This window comes from Panicum virgatum, chromosome 9N, assembly GCF_016808335.1.
Source record: "Panicum virgatum strain AP13 chromosome 9N, P.virgatum_v5, whole genome shotgun sequence".
Taxonomy (NCBI): Eukaryota; Viridiplantae; Streptophyta; class Magnoliopsida; order Poales; family Poaceae; genus Panicum; species Panicum virgatum.
The window spans coordinates 23,365,738-23,386,579 of record NC_053153.1 but is presented as its reverse complement, the minus strand read 5'-3'; the positions used below and the strand labels follow the sequence as shown (position 1 = coordinate 23,386,579).

The window sequence follows — 20,842 nt, the reverse complement described above, 5'->3', positions numbered from 1 at the left end:
CATAGCATGCCTAGTCAACAATGGATGATCTAAAATAAGTCAATAGATATAAATAAACTCTTTAACATCTGATTTTTCCTCACATTCGGTGTGTTGTAAAAAAATTGGTTCAATAGCCAATTAGAATGAACACATAAACAAAATTGTAAACCTTTTATTCATAGATATAAGATCAATGATAACTTATTTTTGTTGTATCAGTGAATTATGGGTTAATATAGCACTTAAATTGATACATATGTTGCATTTGGTAACATACCAAGAACTTTACATGCACTTTGAGATGACTTGGCATGCCACGTAGACATGCCACATCACACCAGAGTTAAAATTGAACTCAAATGAAAAGTTTGATGACTAAATTGACCTTTTTGATAGTTGGTTAAGGATGAATTTGAGCCTTTGAAGAAAGTTAGGGATGAAATTGCCTATTTTTGCCATAATTTGAGCCTTTGAAGAAAGTATATGCTAATTAACTAATTAATACTATCATTAGCGTAAAACCATCTGCATCCAGCGATCCGTGAGAAACGGACTCCACCGGCATTTCCCATGGAGCCAGGCCCGGTGATGCCTTTTGCATGGGCAGAGCCAGTCTCATAAGGTGGTGCAGGGAACCAAACTGAGGATGCTGCATCCCAGCAGCCTGGCCCAGCCTTTGGCACGGGTAACCAATCAGCCCCCCTAAGTGTCTATCTACCTTGCCTGCGGAGGATGGTTGGCGATTTAGCAAGCTCCAAACAATGGCAAATTGACCCAAATAGAACAAATAAGAGCAGCAGATTGAAGGAAGCAGCGGTTGCTGATTCGAATATCAGGTTTAACATTTCGCGAGCACTAGTTTAACAATTTTATAAAACCGTGTTGACATATTATATTAAGAGGTTAGGTATTACTTTTTCCGTTCTTAAACATATGATGGAGCTCCTCCCGACCCGGCGACGGCCGGTGGCAGCGGCGTCCACAGGCGTGTAGTGGGATCTTAATGTATTTTCTTCTTTTTGTAGGGGCCTTTCTGCAAGTACTTTGGTGGAACAGCTACTATGTATCCTATCTGGGCGTATCGTCAAAGGCCTCTAGCTGAGTTGGTTAGAGGAACCCAGCGGCACTCCTCAGGGTTCGACTCCTCGTGGGAGTGAATTTCAGGTTGAGGTTAAAAAAAACCTCTCGTCTGCCTCATGTCCAAAGCACTGTGGAGCCTAACTCACAAGGCGACGGGCCCCCATGTACGGGTAGGGCAGAAGTTCGGGGGTTTTCTTGGCTTGCTGTGAGAAGGTCATTCTACCTCTCAAACAATGTCGTGTGGGCGGTCTTAGCCCGCAGGTTAAGTTTTTTTATCTGGGCGTATCTGTATTATTTGTACTAGACTTTATACTGTTTCCTTAACTTAATACAGGTGTGCTCCGATATTTAAAAAAAAACAGAGGCCCCGACTCGACCACACGCCGCCGCCGCCGCCGCCGCCGATAAGCCTCCTCCACATGCCCGCCGCCACCGCCGACGAGCGCGCGGCTGCCCAGCAAGAGGCGTTCCGGAGCTCACCTCTACGCTCCAAAACCATTGGCCGCTGCCCGGCTCCCCAGCCATGAGCCCCTGCCCACGCTTCGAATGCCCTTTCCACCACGCATTCCCCTCCGCCGGCTCCTATCCCACCTCCGGCGCCGCGCTCCCCGCCCACCTGCGCCTCAGCGTAGAGCGCTCTCCTACTCGCCCTGCTCGGCGACGCTGTCGGTAACTACGACGGAGTCCGAGGAGGAGGTGGTTGTAGGTGGGGACGCGCAGCTGGCCCCTCCCCGCCAGAGCGGGGAGAGAGGTGCACCGCCTGGGCCTCTCTGGGCACGCGAGGGGACGTTTGGGGAGAACGAGGCGGAGCTCGGTCGGAAGGCCTCGATTGCCGCGCTGTTCAGGCTCTGCCATGAGCTGCTGTGGCAGAAGAGGTGGCGCGAGATGCGCGGCGAGTTGGCCCAGATGGTGGGCGAACAAGGTGAGCTAGGTGTGAGTGTTTGTGTTTGTGTATCTAATTAGCGATTGCTCTTGCGGATAACAAGGAAGAGCAATTATTCATCAATTGCTGGGCTGGAATTCGTGCTGTTAACTGTGTCAGAAGGAAACAGTATTCGTCCGACACTGAGCTCCAATTTTCATGCATCTACATACCCGTATTTAGGGGAAACCAACGGCCCTCGGTTACTACTGAAATTTCCATGCTGTTAGTCGTATTTAGACTCAAATTCTGATCATGTGTTACCGAGGTGCAATTTTCATGGTACTGGTTGTATATTTTATAAGTGTGAAGAGGCAAATAGATGGCATTGGTACTAGTTTTATCTGCACAAAGCAAACTGGTAGCAGAAGCACAGGTGTCAAAGTTTGCAGAGTGTCAGATTGTCAAGTAGCTGAGTAGGGTATCCATAGATGTTCTTTCTCATGTTTTGAAAATGATATAATTTGTATCTCAACACATATAACTGCAGGTAATATTCGAACTTCACCTTTTCCACTTTTAATTTTACCATGTTTTTACTGTAGGACCTGATTCTGCATTGGCTCTTTGTGACATCTTATCACATGGATTCAGAGAGTGGCATTCATGCAGCATTATATGGGATGCTCTAGCAAATAGTTATGCCAGAGCTCAAATGATTGATGATGCTCTTTATGTTCTTAGTAAAATGAGCAGCCTAAGCATTCAAATCTCGGTATCCACCTATGACAGTTTGCTGTACAGTCTAAGAAAGACAGACATGGCACTGGAGATTTTTGAAAAGATGGAGTCATGTGTGTCGGTACCCTGCAACAGGGATACCCACTCTTACTGCAGCAAAGCAGGACCCGCGTAGTTATCCGTAGCTGCGCGGGAGAGACGGAGTAGCCAGGCCCCACAGGCCAGGCTTTTCCCTCACCAGGCCAACGGCCCCGGACCGTTCCCCGCCTGAGGATGGGTCCGGTGGCGCCACGTGTCTCCATGAAAGGGAAGCTCCAAGCTGACCGCCGAAGCCTCGGACCCCCAGAGGGGTCCGGGACCTCCTACGCCCGTCCGGACTCCCCTCACCGTGTAGGGGTCCGAAGCCGCCACGTGTCCCGGAGGCGTGGGATCGTGCGCGAGCCTTCCGGAGGAAGACTCGCCCACCTACCGCATTTAATGCGATAGACAAGGCGTGCTCTGCCGCCGTGGTACACAAGACAGCCTTTTGTCAGGCCCCGCTGCGCGCCGCGTATTACCAAGGAGCACAGTGCAGCCGCCTGAGCCGCGCCCGCGCAGAGCCCGCCTGTAGCATTAAACGGATACGACAGCACGGCACTTTTCCATCATGCCGCCTACGCCGCAAGCTACACCGCCCGCTTAAGCAATGTGACGGGCGGTGTCACTAGCTGCGACGGGCCTGACCTGACAAGACGACGCTAGGACATGATGGACGAAGGGCTCCGGGAGCAGGCAAGGGAATCCAAGAGAAAGATCTCCTTTGCCTGCGACGCCATAATGCATGAACAGTGCGTTAGGTTATACTACATCGTTGGACCCACCTGTCGGGGATCCAACGACTGTGTACGCTCCCCCTTGAGATATAAAAGGGAGGCGCTCGCTGTGCACAGGAACATCCATACAGACTCAAGCTCTCGCACCTCCTCACGCTTGTGGGAAGGCAATACAGCACACAGTGGATGTAGGGTATTACGCTCCGGCGGCCCGAACCACTCTAAATCCTGCTGTGTTTCTTGTGTTCTGGAGGGAGATCGATCTAAGACTAGCTACCCCCTGAGTACACACCCTCTGGGCTAGGGCGGGTGCCTTCCGCCACCCGGCCGTGGTTTGCAGCACCACGACATTTGGCGCGCCAGGTAGGGGAAGCTAGCTCGTCGCATTTTCATCATCCGCTTTGTCCCCATGGTTCGTGTGGACGACGTGGAGATGACGGAGGGGGTGGCGTCCTCCACGCCACACGCCCCTCGCGTTACTGCTCCAGGGGCAACCGTGCCTGTGGAGCAGCCACCGTTGGCGGCGGCGCGAGCCGCCCGCCGGCAAGAGTCAGGGCGCCCATCAAGGGCCCCCTCACAGACTGCGAGCGGCGGAGCTCTAGCCGCGGCTAGGGAGTTGCTTCGCAACCCTCCGGCTGAGGCAGCCTCGCCAGACGCCCTGAGGCAGTGGCGAGACGACGTCGACCGTCTCCTCCACCTGGCTCAGGCCTCCCCCAGTTCTGCAAAGACTGGGCAACGACCTCCGCCTGGCAACGCGGTGGTACCTTACCACCAGCGTCAGGGCGGTGCGTCGGCATCTGTGCGCTCCCCCACCGTGAGGGGTGCACGAACAGAAGACTTGCGGGCGGAGCTCAACCGCCGGCGCGCGGGGGAGGATGCCCGCATCGCTGTCGAGAGGGCGCGAGAGCGCCGTCTCAACATTGAGGGACGCAACCTCAATGTCGATCTGGACGCGGCGGCACCCAGGCCTCCGGTGAACGCCCGGATTCAGCCAGGGGCACCGGTGGCCGGGGTGGGCTGTGCTGCGCTTGCGGAGCACCTCCGCGCCGTGGCGTGGCCACCCAAGTTCCGCCCCCACTTGCCGGAAAAGTACGACGGTACTACTAACCCGTCGGAATTCCTGCAGGTGTACGTTACTGCCATCACAGCAGCTGGTGGCAACGGCGCCGTCATGGCAAGCTACTTTCATGTAGCCTTGTCCGGGCCAGCCCGGACCTGGCTCATGAACCTCACACCTGGGACGATCCAGTCCTGGGAAGAGCTCTGTGCAAGGTTCACAGCGAACTTCGCCAGCGCCTACCAGCAGCATGGTGTGGAGGCACACCTTCACGCCGTGAGGCAAAAACCCGGGGAAACGCTTCGGGCTTTCATCTCGCGCTTCACTAAGGTACGGGGTACCATTCCTCGTATCTCAGATGCATCTATTATTACTGCTTTCCGTCAGGGGGTGCGTGATGAGAAGATGCTCGAGAAGCTGGCGACGCACGAGGTGGAAAGCGTCACTACGCTTTTCTCCCTGGCAGACAAGTGTGCCAGGGCCGCCGAGGGCCGTGCATGGCACTCAGCCCCCCAAGACGGAGACACCAAGGCTGGTGGCTCCAGCGCTACCGCTCAGGGCGGTGGCAAGAAGAAGAAGAAGAACCGGGGTCGTGGGGAGCCGCATTCTGGCGGACCAGTCGTTGCAGCAGCAGCGCCACCAGCGGCGCCGGCTGCGGCGGCAGCGGCTGGGGGCCAGAATACACACGGCAAACGCCCTCGCCCGCAAGGTGGGAGCGGAGGTTCATGCCCAGTGCATCCCACCGCTCGCCACAGCGCTGCTGACTGCCGCGAGATCCAAAAGCTCGCGAAACGGGTCAGTGGGCGGCGGGAGCAGTCCTCTAAGGATGACTCACCCCCTCCTCGCCAGCGGGCCGGCAAGGAGAAGGCCTCTGACAGCAGGGCCGCAGCCGGGGAGAAGGAGCTGGGGTATCAATCCCCCGCTCGAGAGCTGAAGGGCGTCTATCACAACGACGACTCCGATTCCGACAACGGCGACCGCCGCAAGAAGCTGTACGTGATGTATGGCGGGAGCTGGGAGCTTGTCTCCCGGCGGGACGTGAAGACCCTTCGCCGGGAGGTCCTTTCGGTGAAGCCGGGGGTCCCCAGGGCGGCGCCGCACCAGAGGTGGATGAACACCACCATCTCTTTCGGGCCGTCTGACTGCCCGGAGAATATGGCTGGAGCTGGTGTCCTACCTTTAGTCACTGCTCCTGTCATATCCAACGTGAGGCTCTACCACGTGCTGATTGACGGTGGGGCTGGCCTCAACGTCATCAGTTATGCAGCATTTAAGCAGCTGCAGATCCCAGAGTCCAAGCTGACTCCCTCTCGCCCATTCTCCGGAGTGGGCCCACATCCGGTGTTCCCCCTGGGGAGCATCACATTGCCGGTCACGTTCGGGACCGAGGAGAACTTCCGCACAGAAAGCGTCATGTTTGATGTTGCGGAGGTGAACCTCCCGTTCAACGCTATCATTGGCCGACCGGCACTCTACCGCTTCATGGCCATTGCCCACTATGGGTATTTGGTCTTGAAGATGCCTTCCCCTGCCGGAGTCCTCACCGTGCAGGGCGACCGCACCGCTGCCGTTGCTGCAGTTGAGAGACTGCACACTCTGGCGGCAGAGGCTGCACGCTCCGAGGAGGATCCGTCCGCCTCGCAACCCAGGGCGCCTGCAAAGGCTCCCAAGGTCCAACCATCTGATCCGGACCAAGTTCCCGTGAAGTCGGTACAGATTGGGGCAGACGCCACCAGGACCACCCGCATCGCGGGGAACCTGGAGGAGAAATAGGAAGACGCGCTCATCGCTTTCCTCCGGGCAAATGTCGACGTGTTCGCCTGGGAACCGTCACAGATGCCCGGGATCCCCAGGGAAGTGATCGAGCACAATCTGAGGATCTACCCCGACGCCACGCCGGTGCGCCAAAAACCTCGGAAGCAGTCTGTGGAGCGGCAGAACTTCATCCGCGAAGAAGTCCACAAGCTCCTACACGCTGGCTTCATCGAGGAGGTCCACCATCCCGAGTGGTTGGCCAATCCGGTCGTCGTCCCAAAAGCCAACGGGAAGCTCCGAATGTGCATCGACTACACCAGCCTCAACAAGGCATGTCCAAGAGACCCCTACCCTCTTCCGCGTATCGATCAGATCGTGGACTCCACCTCCGGGTGTGATCTTTTGTCTTTCCTAGATGCATACTCTGGTTTCCACCAGATTCAGATGTCTAGAGAGGATAGGAAGCATACTGCCTTTGTAACAGTAGATGGGCTTTATTGCTACATTGTCATGCCGTATGGTCTAAGGAATGCCTTACCCACGTTTGTGCGAGCCATGAACAAAACCTTCTGTAATCTAATTAGAGATATTGTTGAGGTTTATGTCGATGACATTGTGGTCAAGACTAGGGTAGGATCAACACTAGTGGAGGACCTGTCCCTCGTCTTCGACCGTCTTCGCGCCACCCGCACGAAGCTGAACCCAGAGAAGTGCATCTTCGGCGTCTCAGCAGGGAAGCTGCTGGGTTTCCTGGTCTCGCATCGAGGCATCGAGGCAAACCCAGCCAAGATCAAGGCGATCGAAGCAATGAGGCCTCCTGGCCGCATCAAGGACGTCCAGAAGCTTACTGGATCTCTCGCTGCTCTTAGCCGCTTCATATCGAGGCTGGCTGAGAGGGCCCTTCCCTTCTTCAAGCTGTTGAGGAGGTCCGGTCCATTTTCATGGACCGAAGAGGCTGAACAGGCCTTCCAGGAGCTGAAGCAGCACCTCACCTCGCTGCCAGTATTGGTGGCACCAGAACCCGGTGAGCCGTTGTTTCTGTATCTTGCTGCATCTGCGGAGGCGGTCAGCATGGTCCTGGTCGCCGAAAGGATGGAGCAAACCCGCCAGGGGAGCACTAAGGTCCTCTTGGCCAAGGATGGTGAGCCGGACCCCGGACACGGGGGCCCGTCAGCCTCACCCCAGCTTGAAGGTCCGGGCCCCGCACAGGCAGGTCCGGAGGAGCCTCATCCCATTGGGAGCCCAGAACCACTGGGGGCCCAAGGGACAGATGCGGTGGACAAGGGCGAACCGGACCCAGGAACTAGGGTCCGGACCGTCCAAAAGCCAGTCTACTACGTCAGTGAAGTCCTCCACGAGGCAAAGGCCAGGTATCTTGAGACGCATAAGCTTATCTATGCAATACTTATTGCGTCCAGGAAACTGCGCCACTACTTTCAAGCACACCGAGTTGTTGTAGTGACCTCTTACCCATTAAGAGCGATTCTACACAATTCCAACGCCACAGGCAATATCGCCAAGTGGGCAGCAGAGCTGGCGGAGTTCCAACTGGAATTCCAGCCACGCCATGCGGTCAAAAGCCAGATCCTGGCTGATTTCATAGCGGAGTGGACTCCTTCCCCAAGCAACCCTGGAGGTCCGGCCATAAATGTTGGACCCCCGGAGCCGGAAATCAGGACACCAGTCTTCACCGAGCCTCACTGGACACTCTTCTTTGATGGGTCCGCCCGCGAGAAGTGGGCCGGAGCTGGTGTGGTCCTCATCGACCCAAACGAAGATCAGCTGAAGTACATGGTGCACCTTGAGTTCAAGGCCACCAACAACATGGCGGAATACGAGGCTCTGATCTTCGGCCTGACCCAAGCCCTCTCATTGGGGGTTCGGCAGCTTCTGGTGAAGGGGGACTCCCAGCTAATCATTAAGCAGGTCCGAGGGGATTGCAACTGCAATAATCCCCAGCTCGCGGCATACCTCATACACGTGAGGAAGCTCGAGAAGGATTTCGACGCCTTGGAACTACAACACGTTCCCCGCGAGCACAACTCAGCAGCAGATGATCTCTCTGCGAGAGCATCTACCTGGGCTTCTGTGCCTGAGGGTGTCTTTGAAAGACGGCTGCTGAAACCTACCGCCCAGCCTGCCGAGCCGGGTGACGGGGATCAAGCTGGCACCTCGAAGCTAGCGGTCCCGGCAGTATTCCACCTATGGTGCCCAACTAGGGCTGTGTGTTCTGTTGAGGAGCCTGTTGTCCTCACAGAACCACCCCTATCTGCTTTGGGAGCTCCCGATGCATGGATCTCCGAGATCCGGGACTACCTGAAAGATAACATCCTCCCTGATGACGATGTGTCCGCTGAGCGCATAGTCCGATTGGCTAAACGCTACGCGGTGGTAGAAGGGGATCTCTACCGCCGTGGCGCCAACGGAGTCCTCATGCGATGCATTTCCCAGGGAGAGGGCCGCGAACTGCTTGCGGAGATCCATGGAGGCGAGTGCGGAAGTCATTCCTCCTCTCGCACGCTTGTTGGCAAGGCCTTTCGGCACGGCTTCTACTGGCCAACAGCACTCCAGGATGCGGCTGAGCTGGTAAGGTCCTGCAAAGCATGCCAGTTCCATGCAAAGCAAATACACACCCCAGCTCAAGCTCTACAGATGATTCCGCCCTCATGGCCATTTGCTGTGTGGGGTGTGGATATCCTGGGGCCTTTCCCCCGGGCTGTCGGCGGGTACCGGTTCCTCTATGTTGCCATCGACAAGTTCACTAAGTGGCCGGAGGTTACTCCTGTGGTGAATATTACTAAGAAATCAGCAGTCGCATTCCTCAGGTCCATTGTGTGCAGATTTGGCGTCCCAAACCGCATCATCGCGGACAACGGGACCCAATTCAAAAGCAGACTTTTCCAAGAGTACTGTGAGGACATTGGCATCCAGCTATGCTTTGCGTCCGTGGCACATCCCCGCAGCAATGGACAGGTTGAGAGAGCGAATGCAGAGATCCTCAGGGGACTCAAGACCCGCACCTACAACTGCTTGAAAAAGCATGGTGCCAAATGGGTTGACGAGCTTCCATGTGTACTATGGGGCAACCGGACCACACCCAGCCGAGCCACCGGGGAGACTCCGTTCTTCCTGGTCTACGGGGCTGAAGCATGCCTTCCCCCAGAAATTCACCTGGGCTCACCACGGGTCCAGGCCTTTGACGAATCCATGCAGGAGCAGCTGCGGTGCGACGACGTGGACTTCGTTGACGAGCGAAGGTGGCGAGCAGCGATCCGAAATGCACGCTACAACCAGGCGCTCCGGCGCTACCGTCAACGGTTCGTGCACAGTAGGGAGCTCCGGGCTGGCGACCTCGTCCTCAGACGGATCCTGAACCGAGCGGGGCTCCACAAACTCTCCCCCAGCTGGGAGGGGCCTTTCAAGGTTACAGAGGTATGCCGGCCCGGATGCGTTCGCCTCGCCACAGAAGACGGAGTACCGCTGCCCAACCCGTGGAACATAGAGCATCTGCGTAAGTTTTACACCTAGGCAGAGCAGGGAAATAACCTTTCCTTTGTAATAAGATAGAGTTAGCGTGCGGCCCGGAGCGGTTGAGGGCTACCCTCGTAAACCCGACCTCTGGCATCCATCGCACTAGCGGCTAACGCGCGGCTCAGAGCGGTAGAGGTCCGACCTCATAAACCCGGCCTCTGACATCCATCGCGCAAGCCATGTACATCGAGATTGCAAAGGAAAGATTTTTTCCTAATTCTGTCTTTGTGTCAAAGTTAAATTACGCATTTCGATTCTCGGAATTTTCGCTTTTTTCTAACCCCCGCGGGACCTCTACTCTTGTTGCTGCAACTAAGATCTGCATTGAGCTGCTGGACTACCGTACAGGTCCGGACCCTCTTGCTGCAGGAGAGGGGTCCGGACCCCTAAGGACCTACTCTGGGGAGCGGGTACTTGTTTCCTGGGGTGGTTCGGAGCCCAGTGTAGCCGCTTAGCTGGTTCCGTACCCAAAAGCCTGCACTCTCCACCACCCTGTAACGAGTACTCTAGTACCTGGAGCCGGGTAATTGGGGGCCCGGACCTCGTCCCAGATCAAGAGCTGGCTTCCTAAGTCCAACACGGCGTGTCCAGCACCATATCTCAAAGGATCGAGCACAGCAAAGTGACCTCACCCACTGCTGCGAAGGGTCTAGGACGATGAAGCCAGGTCCGGAAGGATCGTGCTGTTTCCTGGAGTGGTCCGGAGCCCTGCGTAGCGCCTTAGCCTGGTTCCGACCCTAAGCCTACGCACTCCCCCACTCTGTAACAAGCACAGAGCTACCTGGGCCTGCGCATCTAGAGTCCTAGACCTGGTACCAAGCCTGGGATTGGTCAGGAATGAGCCCCGCGGGTCTGCTCTAAGCTATAACTTTGAGGTGGTACACAGGTTCAAACCTGGCCGGTGGTAGACAGTCTCAAACCATTGAGCCTATCTACCAGGGGGGCCGAGTATCTGCTTCAAAGCTTTCATGCAGGATAAGAGCCAATCTCGGTGGTAGACAGACTCACAGCAGCTGAGTCTCTCTCCCAGGGGGCCCAGGCATCCGCTTTGTCCCACACATCATGGATGGATTCTGCATGCGTCAAATAGCTAAGTTGCAGTATCATTGCTACCATATAAGCAAATTTGATTCTTCTCTCTGTACTCCTGTATACTACGCAGGGAACAAGGCGCTTGCTCGCCTTGCAAGCTATGTGACACCTATGCCCAAGGTGGCAGACAGGTCCAGACAACTGAACCTATCCGCCAGGGGGCCAGGGCGCCGGGGTGCCGCATACCGCAAATCAACAACCGCCAAACAGCTAAGTTGAAGTTTCTTCTATTTCAAAAACTTTCAACTAATACAATGTTTGTTACATAATGCAAAAGAAAAAAGATACAATCCCCAGCCTAAGGGTCCGCAGGCTCTCGCTTGAAGTAGGCGGCGACGAAGTCAACGACCTCCCGCACGCTGTCCCGAGCGGCGGCCTCCGTCTCTGCTACAGGGCCATCGACCACGGGCGCCAGCGAGATGGCCGGGTCGTGGCTCCGGAGGCAGGTCAGGATGTGCTCCGCCACCATCCGGATCAGCTCGCGGCCCTCGGTTTCAAGCTGTCCAGTAAGGACCGGCCCCAGGCGCTGGAGCCTATCCGAAGCGGAGCTCAACACTGGGAGGGCGTCAGCTATCGAAGCTGGCGGCTCCGCCACCTGGATCGGGCTCATTCCAAATGGCACCAGTGCGAGGCTCGCTTCGGCCGCCCAGTCAGCGATCCGCTGAGCTCCAGCGCGCTGGTCTTCCTGGTGCTTCTGGACCGCCTCCCGGACAGCCTCCTGCACCCGGGTGTCCAAGGCCGCCTTGGCCACCTCCACCTCGCGGGACCTCTCCTCCAGCTCGCGGGATCTCTCCTCGAGTCCGCGGGACCGCTCCTCCAGCTTGGTCTCCTTCTGCTCCGCGTATACCTTCCGCTTCTTGAGCGACTCTCGCTGGCGCTCAAGCTCCTTCTCTATGGCGGTGGCGTGAGCTTCCCGCTTGGCAAGAGACTTCCGGTCCTCTTCCAAGTCCGCCTCGTCGGCAGTCAGCTGGCGGGCTCTCTCCTGCAGTTGTTCATGCCATCCCTGCAGAGTCGCGGAGAAGACGTCGAGCTCCTGCCTCCGGACCTCGAGGACCTCGCTGCGAGTCTCCAGTTCTGACTGCTGGGCTGCGAGGTGAGCCTCGAGGCCGGACCGCTGAGCAGCAAACCCAACAACCTCCAGGGTGAAGTCCTGCTCCCGCTGTGCCAAGGATTTCTCCCGATTCGACACTGCGAGCTCTCGGTCAAACACCTTCTTAAGGCTGGCTCGGTAGGCCTCTTGGTCCGACTTGAGCTTCGACCGAGCTTCCGCAGCGCGGGAGGCTTCCGCCTTCGTGTGCGCCTCCAGGCGGGTGTGCCAGTCGGAGAGGCGCTGACGCTCGCTCTCCAGCGCAGACCACTCCCGCCGGAAGGCCACCTCGGCGGAGGAGGTTGCCTCTTCAATCGAACGCCGAACTCGCAACAGCACCTGAGGAAGCGGAGTCGCATCCTCCTCCGGGGATTGGAGCTGCAGGAGCCGCCTGCCAAACACCACCTCCAACTCTTCCTCCGCAGCAGGACCGGAGCTGGAGGTAGGGGCTTCCGCTGCGGCACCTGTCTCCGGCGCTTCCGCTGCCGCCGAGTCAGGCGCGGCCGGGCCCAGCTCCGGCGCCTCCGCTGCCGCCGAGTCGGGCGCGGCCGGGCCCAGCTCCGGCGCTTCCGCTGCCGCCGAGTCAGGCGCGGCCGGGCCCAGCTCCGGCGCCTCCGCTGCCGCCGAGTCGGGCGCGGCCGGGCCCAGCTCCGGCGCCTCCGCTGCCGCCGAGTCGGGCGCGGCCGGGCCCAGCTCCGGCGCCGCCGCTGCCGCCGAGTTGGGCGCGGCCGGGCCCAGCTCCGGCGCCTCCGCTGACGCCGAGTCGGGCGCCGTCGGACCCAGCTCCGGCGCCTCCCCTGCCGCCGAGTCGGGCACGGCCGGGCCCAGCTCCGGCGCCCCCGCTGCCGCCGAGTCGGGCGCCGTCGGACTCAGCTCCGGCGCCTCCGCTGCCGAGTCGGGCGCGGTCGGACCCAGCTCTGGTGCCCCCGCTGCCGTCAAGTCGGGCGCGGCCGAACCTAACTTCGGTGCTCCCGCTGCCGCTGTGGCAGACACGGCCGCACCGAGTGCCCCCGCCACCAATACGTCAGGGGCGGCTGCACCCAGCACCGGCGCCACCGCCGCTGCCGCTGCTGCTCTGAGCCCTGCAGAGTCTGGAAATGGCATGACAGTCAGCATCGCATCATGTGTCACGGAGTTAGCAACAGGACGCCGTACCTGAGGGTCCCGCACCTACTGCCACCGTCGCTGTCGATGCCGAGGTCGCTGCCGCCCGGGCACCTGCTGATGTGCCAACGGTGGTAGAAGAACCGCTGGGGCGGGAAGCCCTGGTAGCAAAGCAGAAAAGCCGTCAACACAAAAAAAAAAAAAACAGAACACCGGCGCAAGGGAGGAGAGCAAGATGACACTAACCCAGCAGAACCGGGGACCCAGCGTCCCCGGAGCCCGGGCCTCTTCTCTTGCAGCTGCTGCTGTTGCTGTTGCTGTTGTTGCCCCTGCAGCTGCGATACAGGCATAACCCGGGCCTGCGCCCGTTGCTGCTGTACCTGCGGCTGCGGCATGGGTGCAACCCGGGGTCGCTCCTGTTGCTGCTGCTGCCGTCCGCGTGCCTGCTGCCGCTGCTCCTGCGGCTGCTCCTGCTGCGGCCGCTCTTGCTGCCGGCGCGATGAATTCTTCGGCGGCGATGGTGGTGGTCCAGTTACGCCAGAGGACCCGTGGGGGCCAGCAGCCCGGGGGCTACCCTGGCCTGCGCCCTCGGAAGACCTCTGGCGCTTCGCGACGGGCTCCGACACCAGGGTCCCGTCGCCCCGGAGTAGCCTCCGCCGGCCTACGTCCCCTGACGACGCACCGGAGCTGCTCTGGGCCCGGCTGGAGCCGGCCGCAGCCGCGGCCTGTTTCCCCTTCGTAGTGGCACCGGACCCCGCAGCGCTTAGCGTAGCCTGATCCCCGGACGAGCCAGGGATCCGGAGCCCACGGTTCGGGTCACCCCCGGTCTGCCGCGGGGCCAGTCCCCCGTCGTCCAGGGTTGGCAGGGTGGCCAGCACCGCCACCCTCGCTGGGTCCTCGCAGAGGGGGACTATGCTCTGCGGGAGGATCAGATTCTCTGCGATGAAGGTGTCTCCCGTCACGTTCCGCACCAGGACCTCCAAGGCCTCCTGGGTCAGGTCGCTTCCCTCCCCGCGGTGGGTCCTGCTGCAATCGTTGAGGCCGGTGAAGCTCCACGCCGGTCGCGGCCGCTGCTTTAAGGGGGCGATCCGGCGCTTCACGAAGTCGCCGAGCACGTGCCACGAGGTGAGGCCGCTCCCTGCCAGTGACCTGATCTTATCCAGCACGGAGTCGAACTCCGGCTGCAGCGATGGCTTGGCCCTCCAGGATGCTTTGTCGGAGGCGGGCCCCGCGGTCGGCAGGACAAGGCGCTCGTTGGCTTCAGTGGTGGCAACCACCCAATCCCTGCGCCACTCCTCCCACCTTCCGCCAGCAAGGCCCGGAATGTAAGGAGTCGGCAGATCGCTCCTTATCTGGAAGTAGTACCCTCCCACTTCGTCCTTGCTCCTTCCGGACTTCACCAGGATGAAGAAGTAGCGGAAGAGGATGACGCAGGGACGCACTCCTACGAACATCTCGCATAAATGCACAAAGATGGACGCCAGGAGGAGGGAGTGGGGCGTCAGATGCTGAAGCTGGAGGCCGAAGTCTTCCAGCAGCAGCAGCAAGAATGAAGAAATCGGCAGCCCCACGCCGGCGGAGACGTGCGAGGTAAATAGCACGAACTCCCCGGCGCGGAGGTTGCCAAGGGGAACTGAGCCTGCTCGCACCCCCCAGCCGGTCTCCTGAGCGCTCCACCCGAGCAGGCGGCGCACTGTGTTCAGCTCTCCCTCGGTCTGGAAGCGACGGGGATGAACAAGGGATGCCATCTCCTGACGGGCGAGGAAGGAGCCTGTGTAGGGGGGAGAGAAGGTCAAGGAAGGCTCGGAGGCAAAGGGGCGCAAAGGCTGGAGGAAGAAGACGAATGCGGGAAAGCAACCATAGGATACGGTATGCCCCGTTATAAAGCCTGTCTCAACCAGCGCGCCCCGGAACCGTCGCCGGAACTCAAGCGACGCTCGCACCAGGAGTTAGCCGCCCAGTCCATGACGTGAGGGGCCCAGGCCCACCTGTCAGGGAGGGTGGGTAATCAACGGGGGTGCGAAAAGGCGGGATCCGAACCGTCGCCCGCGCGCGTGAAGCAAGGCGGAAGCCGAGCTGACGTGCGCGCATTAATCATAGGCGTGGCCGAGCTTTTCGGGAGCTGCGCCGGTGGTAAATGATCCGTTTACTCCGGCCGCAACAATGCCAAACGTCGCGCGTGTGACTAAGTGAACCGCTTATCGTGGGGCCCTTAGTCAGTAATCCGTTGCGACGTGATGAGGCAGCAACCAACCCAATGGGTAGTCAAAGCCGGTCAAGACCTGCAGAAAGGAGCTTCAAGCTATATAGTACCAAATCGCAGAAGTGGCCCCACCTGTGGGCTCGTACCTCCCCCAAGGTGGGCCCGGGGGCCACTGTCGGTACCCTGCAACAGGGATACCCACTCTTACTGCAGCAAAGCAGGACCCGCGTAGTTATCCGTAGCTGCGCGGGAGAGACGGAGTAGCCAGGCCCCACAGGCCAGGCTTTTCCCTCACCAGGCCAACGGCCCCGGACCGTTCCCCGCCTGAGGATGGGTCCGGTGGCGCCACGTGTCTCCATGAAAGGGAAGCTCCAAGCTGACCGCCGAAGCCTCGGACCCCCAGAGGGGTCCGGGACCTCCTACGCCCGTCCGGACTCCCCTCACCGTGTAGGGGTCCGAAGCCGCCACGTGTCCCGGAGGCGTGGGATCGTGCGCGAGCCTTCCGGAGGAAGACTCGCCCACCTACCGCATTTAATGCGATAGACAAGGCGTGCTCTGCCGCCGTGGTACACAAGACAGCCTTTTGTCAGGCCCCGCTGCGCGCCGCGTATTACCAAGGAGCACAGTGCAGCCGCCTGAGCCGCGCCCGCGCAGAGCCCGCCTGTAGCATTAAACGGATACGACAGCACGGCACTTTTCCATCATGCCGCCTACGCCGCAAGCTACACCGCCCGCTTAAGCAATGTGACGGGCGGTGTCACTAGCTGCGACGGGCCTGACCTGACAAGACGACGCTAGGACATGATGGACGAAGGGCTCCGGGAGCAGGCAAGGGAATCCAAGAGAAAGATCTCCTTTGCCTGCGACGCCATAATGCATGAACAGTGCGTTAGGTTATACTACATCGTTGGACCCACCTGTCGGGGATCCAACGACTGTGTACGCTCCCCCTTGAGATATAAAAGGGAGGCGCTCGCTGTGCACAGGAACATCCATACAGACTCAAGCTCTCGCACCTCCTCACGCTTGTGGGAAGGCAATACAGCACACAGTGGATGTAGGGTATTACGCTCCGGCGGCCCGAACCACTCTAAATCCTGCTGTGTTTCTTGTGTTCTGGAGGGAGATCGATCTAAGACTAGCTACCCCCTGAGTACACACCCTCTGGGCTAGGGCGGGTGCCTTCCGCCACCCGGCCGTGGTTTGCAGCACCACGACAATGTGGTGTCTCCCCGAGCGATTATTCCCATAGCATTCTCATAGATGGCCTCTGCAAGCAAGATAAAATTGGAGAGGCTTTATCATTTTTTCAGGATGCAAGGAAAGAGGGAAAATTCAAACCCTTAGAAATGACCTTTAACATCCTTATGTCGGCATTGTGTAATTGGGGGTTTATTCAGAATGCAAAATCAATTTTATGCCTGATGTTGAAGTATGGATTAAATCCGAACAGGTACACGTATTCTACTATTATACATGGTCTATGTAAAGTAGGGTCTATACGTGAAGCATTTGATATAGGTCAGAGCATAATTGAAGAAGGAATGGAACTTGATATTGTCACCTACAACAGCCTTATTAATGGCTTGCGCTTGCATGGTCACACAAGACAAATTCCAAGAATTATTGAGTTGATGAGAAACCAAGGGTTTGAACCTGATCTTGTTACGTATACTATACTGATAGCTGGCCATTGTGAAGGTGGTGATGTTGAAGAAGGGATGAAGATAAGAAAGGACATCTTAGATCGAGGTTTGGTGTTGAATATTGTCACATATAGCATCCTTATCAATGCTCTCTTCAAAAAAGGCCTATTTTATGAGGTCGAAAACCTACTTCGTGAGATATGCAGTATTGGTCTGGATATGGATGTCATTGCATATTCCATCCTCATCCATGGGTACTGCAAGCTAGGAGAAATTGGAAAAGCGCTTCAAATCTGCAATGTAATGTGCTCTTCTCAGAGGGTAATGCTAACTTCATTAAACCATGTATCTATTCTTCTAGGCCTTTGCAAGAAAGGATTCCTTGATGTTGCAAGGTTGTATTTGGGAAATGTAGCTACCAGATATCAGCCAACTGATGTAGTGCTTTATAATGTAGTTATTAATGGTTATGCAAAAGTGGGTGATATTGGTAATGCTGTTCAGCTGTATGATCAGATTATTACGGCTGGTATGTGCCCAACCATTGTAACATGCAACTCTCTTCTATATTGCTACTGCAAGATTGGAGATCTGCATGCGGCAGAGAGTTATTTTAGGGCTATTCAGATAAGTGATCTGCAGCCAACGACAGTTACATACACCACCTTGATGGATGCGCTCTCGGAAGCTGGGAAAGTTCATACCATGCTAAGTGTTTTTAAAGAAATGATTGGAAAAGGGATCAAGCCAAATGCAATAACTTACAGCGTAGTTGTTAAAGGACTTTGTAAGCAGCTTATGTTCCATGATGCTAGGAATGTTCTTGATGATATGTATGTACAAGGGTTTAATGCTGACCCAATACCTTACAACATCCTTATACAAGGTTTTTGTGAAGCAAGGGATATCAAAATGGCTTTCCATATATATGAACTATTGGTATGGCGCGGACTGACGCCCACGCCTGTTACTTATAACTTGCTTATCAATGTGTTGTGCTCAAAGGGATTGGTCATTCACGCAGAAATGGAACTGGAGTCCTTCAGGAAACAGGGTGCTGAGCTGAGAAAATTTGCATATATGACACTTATCAAAGCTCTATGTGCAAAAGGAATGCCTTGCAAGGCGATTATGTGGGTTGGTAAGCTTCTAGATGCAGGGTTTGAGGCCTCTATTGAAGACTTTAGTGCTGCAATCAACCGACTATGCAAAAGGCAATTCACCAAAGAAGCTTTGATGCTCTTACCGATTATGCTATCTGTTGGTGTTTATCCAGATATTCAGCTATACTATGTGCTGGGTACAGCTATACGGAAGAGTAATGAGTTTTTCTATCTACCCATATTACAAGCACTTGCTACAAAAACTGGCCTTTAGTACTTGGAGCATGTAAGTGAAATTGCCTTGTCACTATTCTTAGCAATGCACATCACGCTGACTGACTCACTCCTATTGTATTTTGTATTCTTGTTTGTTGCTCTGCAGGTGTTTAGTTGCAATGTCGGCCATGTTTTAATAGGTGGGCATTACAGTGTTGCCCGCAGTCAATCACTCGGTCGGTATATGCGTGCTTAAGCATAAGGTAAGCTAAAGTTTTGACATCCATTTACATCATTGCATGACATGACTACATGAGAATGCTAAGAGCCTATGATCATAGTTAGTATGTGGTTCTACCACATTTTCTTCAACAATCAGCATCAGTGAACCCACTCATTTTGATACAGTCCATTATCTTTTTACTCTATATATAAATGTGTAAAATACTGGATTTTTCTCGTGTTTTCTGAATTCAGACTACTATTTCTACATTTTGCCGGCTTGCCAGACTATTGATCCTTAATATTTCTCATGGCATTCTGCTGTGTATCTATGTGGATCACATAATCATGCAGGCAAATGCACATTAGCTATCCAGCTACATCTGTGCACAAGCAAATATTCAGTTTCCTAGTTAAATAAAATGTTCAGTGTCATATGGAATAACTCGCTTTATTTGAAGAGAAGTGCTACTTTGCTTATTAGCTATCCAGCTACATCTGTGCACAAGAAAATATATCTTCTTTAGCGTTTTCTCAGGCAAGAATTGCGATCATAAGACCGTGTTTACTGTTCAATGGTGACACAGAGATGGCAAGGAAACCAACTTGCTTTCTAGGTAAGTCAAAGATATATTTTCCCTTCATTGGCTGAGTTCATATGGACCTGTCAGTTCTACTTGACACTTTTCATGTTTTTTCACATATATAACTGGTTTATCTTTTAGCTTATAAGCACAGAAGGTTTATCTTTTAGCTATATAAGCACAGAACTTTTGTACTGGCTGACTAATGTCAGATCAATGAATGCATTCTGTGAATTAAGCTCTTACTGATAGAAATGATTATCTGTATATATCCTTGCATACCATCAAGTATACAAGCAGGATATACAGTCTTACTAGTAATAGGAATTAAAGAATTGGGAAGTTGCGTTATATCCCATGTGACATTTCATCTTTCTGTTCTGTTCTCATTCAAGAAACAGAATATATGTCTGCTTTCAATAAACAGAGTTTAGGATTCCTCTTGTACTTCAAGAAGAAATGCTGTTCTGTTGTTCATTAATCCATTAATGAGACAGGTTGGCAGATGGCATTAAGAATTTAAGATGGGCCATCACTATCGGCCAACCCTGTCGCGTCGGTGGCTGGATTTTGTGACGAAGAAAGATATCATGATTGTAGGAGACGCAGAGAAGCTGCGGGCATGAAGCACCGTCACCTGAAGCTGATATCATGATTGTAGGAGATGCAGAGAAGCTGCGGACATGAAGCACCGTCACCGAAGCTGACGGTAGGTACAGATCTGTGAACAATTTCTACCCGTCTTTGTGGTGTTTACAGCATTGACATATCACTTCAACACACTGCTGCAGGACGTGAAATGTGTTTCAGCTTTCAAACTTGCCAGGTGCCATCAAGGTGCCAAACAGGTTGAATTTCTCCCACATGACGACAATCGCGTCTTTCGGGTGCTCACAGTGCAGGCATCCTCGCTGAAAACTAAGTTGATCCAGGGGAATCCATGAAGCATGAAGATCATGCACTGTACTTTTCGGATGTGGACGAGGACAAAGGCCATGGCTAGGCGCCTAGGCCTCCCCACGGAAGGGCATATGGGCAGGGTGGCCCCCGGGATCTCTCGTCCAAGTCCCGGAGATCTCTTCCACCAAGCTAGCATCTCCTGATATCTGCGTGAGCATCATATCAGGCGCACGGCCGAAAGCCAAAACTTCAGGGCAGGGCAGGTCGGTGCTTGTCGAGTAGCTCTGAACCATCTTACTCTTTTGTCCTTCCTGTGTCCTAGTCGTTTTCAGTCTTTACTGAATGAGATTCTTGTGTTCCCCCTCATTATCTAGTGTGTGTAAATTGCATACGTTGCTGTTGATGCTGTATAGTTACGTTGACTGCAGGTGAGAGAAATAGCACATGCATAGCGATGCACAGACTGGACAGCTGCTGAGCTGCTCAGCATTCTATTTTCCATGTAACGACAATACATTCTTCTATGTCCAAGTGGTGACTACAGATTCTATTTTTCATGTTGGCAGTTAAATGTACAATAATTGGGTAAAACTCTGGTGTGAATCTTTATCCTACATGTGTTCGTCGTTTTGTGTGAAACGACGTATGAGCTGCTTTGTTTCCCCAATCCCAATCAGTCACATTTGCAACCATATCTGTAGACTGCAGTCGCCGGCAGGATTGCCAAGCTAGAGATATGCAGAGGATATCATGCAGTACATACATACAGGCAAAAGCTTGGAGTGGCGCCAAAGCGTCGAGGTGATGCCCATCAAGCTCGACGACGACGTGCTAGAGGACATGCCCCCAAAGTCGATCCATGTGT

General features: G+C 55.4%; 1 protein-coding gene across 15 annotated transcripts; it reads left to right on the top strand.

Moving 5' to 3' along the window:
- The first annotated feature begins 1,412 nt into the window (after positions 1–1,412).
- Positions 1,413–20,586, top strand: LOC120689698 (putative pentatricopeptide repeat-containing protein At1g13630). 15 transcript variants are annotated; one of them, XM_039972078.1, is made up of 8 exons: positions 1,413–1,984; positions 2,530–2,778; positions 16,528–18,341; positions 18,438–18,534; positions 19,032–19,110; positions 19,678–19,786; positions 19,869–20,240; positions 20,406–20,586. In XM_039972078.1, exons 1-3 carry the CDS (start codon positions 1,609–1,611, stop codon positions 18,327–18,329), a joined length of 2,427 nt encoding a protein of 808 aa, XP_039828012.1. In that variant the 5' UTR covers positions 1,413–1,608; the 3' UTR covers positions 18,330–18,341; positions 18,438–18,534; positions 19,032–19,110; positions 19,678–19,786; positions 19,869–20,240; positions 20,406–20,586. The 15 variants fall into 15 exon arrangements, with proteins under 15 accessions (XP_039828012.1, XP_039828006.1, XP_039828008.1 ...); XM_039972072.1 differs by having other exon boundaries at positions 19,869–20,568; XM_039972074.1 differs by having other exon boundaries at positions 19,575–19,786; positions 19,869–20,568.
- The last annotated feature ends 256 nt before the right edge of the window (positions 20,587–20,842 follow it).